Source organism: Salvia splendens, chromosome 2 (genome assembly GCF_004379255.2).
Source record: "Salvia splendens isolate huo1 chromosome 2, SspV2, whole genome shotgun sequence".
Lineage (NCBI taxonomy): Eukaryota > Viridiplantae > Streptophyta > Magnoliopsida > Lamiales > Lamiaceae > Salvia > Salvia splendens.
This window is the reverse complement of record NC_056033.1, coordinates 11,940,486-11,945,052: the sequence shown is the minus strand read 5'-3', so window position 1 is coordinate 11,945,052 and position 4,567 is coordinate 11,940,486. Positions and strand designations below refer to the sequence as shown.

Genomic DNA, 4,567 nt, shown 5'->3' with positions numbered 1-4,567 from the left:
TCAGATTTAGAACAGACTGTGAGCCTTCTGTGTTGGAAGAGTGTGATCTCATGGTCTCCATTCTAGACTCAAATGTGAGCAAGAAGGCAGTAGCATCTCCTAAGCTCCACGAATCAGATCTTGAGCTAACAACACATACTGCTGGATCATATTCTTGCCCAAGACCTCCAAGGATGTGCATGACTTGTTCATCTTCAGAGATCCTGCACCCAACTGATCCATGAAGATCAAAATAGCTTCTCATTTTCCCAATATATTCACTCATACTCAGTGAATCCTTTTTCAAATTCTGCATTTGTTGTCGATATTGCATTATCTTTGCAGTGGATCTACTGGCGAAGTTTGTTTCAAGAGCACTCCAAATGTCTCTTGCTGATCTCAGGCCCACAACACTTAGAGCTCCTTCTGATAGAGAAGAGAGCAACCAAGCAGCTACTCTTCTATCCTGCCTCTGCCATGAGATAAATCCTCATTCATGGTAGATCCTCCTTCTTCAGCAATAACTATCATCTGAGGTGGAGGTGTTTTGTCACCATTTAGGAATCCTTCTAGCCCATATACGTAGGCAGTGACATCAACTTGTTGTTGCCACATTAGGAAATTCGCATCAGTTAATTTTACTGATATTGGAGGTAGCTGTGCCTAGGTAGGTTGAGTACCTTGACTTTGAGCAATGGCTCCAGATGAAGCACTGGAGTTTGCCATTCTTTGAAAAGAAATAAAAGGAGAAGAAAAAGGAGAGTAGAGACAGGATCAAAAGGATCCTGCTCTGATACCATGAAAAGAACAACATAAGATGGTGATGATGAAAGTTAAACAGACCATAGCTAAAAATAGAAGATGATAGAGAGCTTAATGCACCGTTTCATTGAATACCCAAAAATGAAATACAAACCTGAGATTTATGCTTTTTCATGGAACAATCTAGTCTATATTCTGTTACACTTAACTCACTAATCAAAACATAAACCACACTAATCATAACAGAAAGCTCTCTACTTTAATCCTCTCATCAACACCTCTTTGAACGTACAAGAGTGGTCCCTCAACTCGTTGGCTGCAGCTGGCAGCGGCTTTAATCCAATGCTCTTGTTCACCATGTGATCTCGTGCACTTTCCTTTCCAGCAATGCATGTACCATGTCTTCTCGTGCACTTTCCTTTCCAGCAATGCATGAAGCCATGTCAGCATGCTCTTCATGCATTTCTTGAATCTCCATTCTTCTAACACAAATGCCGAAAAATCACTTGGGAATTTGGTCATATCGGCTAGTTATCGGCCTCTCCAACGTTAGACATGATGTCTGCCTTTAACTTTTCTTGCTCGCCGGCCACTATTTCTCGCTCCCGGTTAGCCCTCTTTGGTCCTTTATTTATTGCGTTATGAAGAAACATAGAAGTTCAATTTTGGGGTTTGAATTGATGTTTTTAGGTGGGATTTAGTCGATTTCCTGTTTTTTGCCATGTTGTGTATGAGATTTCGAGGTACCTAATTATATTTTGTAAACTATAGGAACGATCAAAGTTTGATTTTTATCCAAGCACGTCTTGATGGCATTGTTGTAGGACGCAAAACATGGTACAAGTACAGGCGTTTCAGCACGTGACAGGGCAATAACTATAACGGCTCTTGCATCAAATGATTCGAAACCTGAGGACTTCAACCGTCCAGAACATATATTTCCATTGAAGTACAGGGAGGGTGGTGTTTTGAAAAGAGACTCGCATACAGAAGCTGCTGTAGATCTTGCCATGCTAGCTGGATCAGAACCTGCTGGTGTTTTATGTGAGATTGTTGATGATGATGGTTCTATGGCTAGATTGCCAAAGCTTCGTCAGTTTACCCAGAAAGAAAACTTAAAGATTGTTTCTATCGCTGATCTAATAAGGTAGATAGCCAGAGCTTCATTGCTTCCCATTCATTTGGTATGTATTTAGTTTACAGGAAAGTGCAAGGCCTCTCTAGGAGAGGTTAATATGTAGATTTTCATCTTAAATATGGCTTTACACAGTGGAGGTTTCTTAAGATTTGCTTAAACAAGCATTGATCTGCAGATATAGAAGAAAGAGGAATAGATTAGTCGAACATGCATCTGCTGCTCGTATACCAACTATGTGGGGACCCTTCACTGCCTATTGTTATAGGTCAATTTTGGATGGGATTGAGCATATTGCAATGGTTAAGGTATGCATACGCCTCTTTATGAGTCGAGGTGATTTTCATAAAGCAAAAAAAATTACAGAATGCTCGTGGTTGTGGACTTTTCAGGGTGAGATTGGGGATGGACTAGATATTCTAGTGAGAGTACACTCGGAATGTCTGACTGGAGACATATTTGGATCCGCCAGATGTGACTGCGGAAAACAATTGGAGCTTGCAATGCAACAGATCGAAGCTGCTGGAAGGGGCGTTCTGGTTTACCTTCGCGGTCATGAGGGGAGGGGTATTGGGTTGGGCCACAAGCTTCGAGCTTACAGTTTGCAAGACGAAGGACATGACACTATCGAGGCAAACGAGGAGCTGGGTTTGCCTATTGACTCAAGGGAGTATGGGATTGGTGCTCAGGTATTGATCAAGATAGCTAAGTACTCAGGCTGTTCCCCATTGATGATATCTATTATTCAACAAAGTCATTTTTGTGTTGCGACTTTTTGTGCCGTAAATCTGTATCTATGGACCATGTTTTTTAATTGACATGGTTATATTATGAAGACTGCTGTTTAATCGTTTTGCAGATACTGAGAGATCTTGGAGTTCGAACTATGAAGCTGATGACAAACAATCCAGCCAACTACAGTGGGCTCAAAGGATATGGTTTGGCCGTCGCTGGCAGAGTTCCCCTTGTAGCTAAAAACAACCTGGATGTCGGCCAGACAGACACTGGTGAGAGTCTGGCCAGACAGACACTGGTGATTCAACACTAGAGTAGTGAGCAGAGTTGCATCGTTAACATAGACGGTGGAAGAGCAAAACTGTTCACCCCTTCACATTGATTTGTCACCTGCTGTTTAACCATTGCAATTGGTGATTAATTACATTCAAGTGTTATTAATCAAAGACTAAAGGCCCATTTTTGTCCTTAACATATTGCGATTTTTTGATTTTGGTCCAAAACATTATCTTTTGAATTATTCGATCCCTCACAAATAAAAACGGATCACATTTGGTCCATTTTGGACGGTTCCGTAAAAAATTTGACGGTCAACGAATTTTAATTACATTTTGACCGGGTTAAGTTAATAAATATATTTCATTATGCAAGTTTTGACTGGATTAATTAAAATGAATTAATTTACCAAAAATTTAAATATATTATTTATCAAAAAATTCTCATTCCCATCACTGCTCTCTCCCTCAAATTGAAAATAGGGTATTCCAAAATTGATCCTCCCTCAAGTCAGCACGCAAGTTTGGGGATCCCCCCTTCGCTAAGAACGAACCTTAATCGAAGTTTGGGGGCTGTCGAACCAAGATGCGAGCCGGTTGTTCGAATAACAGCGGCTATGGCAAGAGAACCAACTAGGAGTTAGGGACTGACGGTAGGCAGCACCCCACGGCTGAAGCACGAAGGACACGACAGCGTTGGCTGAACTGCCACAGTCGAGCTTCATCTCCGATTCGCGTTGAGGAAAGAGACCAACACTGCGTGCCGCCGCTCACCGAAGACGGAGGTGGTTTCGACTAGGCTGTCCGAGAGGCGCTGCGGTGAGGTTGAGAGAGAGAGGGATAGAGTGAGGGCAACTGGGAAAAGAGGAGGGAGACGCCTCACCTCCACACACCGGCGATGGACCAGACGAGAAGAGAGGCGAAGTAGCGGCTGTGGTGAAATAGAGAGAGTTTTGGCTCACACGCCGGCCATAGTTAGTGCCCCGTTGGAGTCGGTATGAGGGCAGCGAACGGCGGTCGGCAAAATTGACAGAAAGGGGTAGAGGAGGAGCGCTGACTTGAGGGAGGAGGGAGGCTTCATTAATTTCAGTTTGAGAGGAAGAAAAATAACGAGAATAATATTTTTTTGTTGAATAATAGTATATTTTATTTTCTGGTAAATTAAATAATTAATTATAACTTGTTAATTCAGTCAAAATAGGTGTAATTGGCGTTGACCGTCAAATTTTTGACGGAATCGTCCAAAATGGACCAAATGTGACCCGTTTTTATTTGTGAGGGACCGAATAATTTAAAAGATAATGTTTTGGACCAAAATAAAAAAATCGCAATATGTTCAGGATAAAAATGGACATTTAGTCTTAATCAAATATGGTTTTGTTTTCATGCTAGTAGTAGTGTATAGATCGCCCTTACATTCATAATATTCAACTCTAGGTGCCGCACTGCTGCACACCAAATATAATGAATATCAAATTCTCTATAATAACAAAGGATTGCCCTAATTAGTTAATTATATTTTGGGTCATTTTTATTTGCATTTTTTGGAATGAAAATGATCTGTATAAGTGAGATGCTCCATCCTTCTAATAATAGGAGTCTAATTTTGCTAGCATGTTATGTCTGTCCTTATGTCAATAGAAGTTTATTATTCATATTTTTATTATAAATGGTAAATAGA

The 4,567-nt window shown here is 40.9% G+C and overlaps 1 protein-coding gene across 2 annotated transcripts; it reads left to right on the top strand.

The window, feature by feature from the left end:
• The first annotated feature begins 1,212 nt into the window (after positions 1–1,212).
• Positions 1,213–3,061, top strand: LOC121770514 (bifunctional riboflavin biosynthesis protein RIBA 1, chloroplastic-like). 2 transcript variants are annotated; one of them, XM_042167235.1, is made up of 5 exons: positions 1,213–1,349; positions 1,566–1,888; positions 2,055–2,184; positions 2,269–2,565; positions 2,736–3,061. In XM_042167235.1, exons 2-5 carry the CDS (start codon positions 1,752–1,754, stop codon positions 2,922–2,924), a joined length of 753 nt encoding a protein of 250 aa, XP_042023169.1. In that variant the 5' UTR covers positions 1,213–1,349; positions 1,566–1,751; the 3' UTR covers positions 2,925–3,061. The 2 variants fall into 2 exon arrangements, with proteins under 2 accessions (XP_042023169.1, XP_042023166.1); XM_042167232.1 differs by having other exon boundaries at positions 1,513–1,888.
• The last annotated feature ends 1,506 nt before the right edge of the window (positions 3,062–4,567 follow it).

What these genes read in the sequence shown, in the direction of transcription:
- LOC121770514 (XM_042167235.1), top strand. Translation starts at nt 1,752, where the DNA reads ATGCTAGCTGGATCAGAACCTGCTGGTGTTTTATGTGAGATTGTTGAT. An exon ending in TCTATCGCTGATCTAATAAG is followed by an intron (nt 1,889 to 2,054) that starts GTAGATAGCCAG and finishes ATTGATCTGCAG; the next exon opens with ATATAGAAGAAAGAGGAATA. An exon ending in AGCATATTGCAATGGTTAAG is followed by an intron (nt 2,185 to 2,268) that starts GTATGCATACGC and finishes TGGACTTTTCAG; the next exon opens with GGTGAGATTGGGGATGGACT.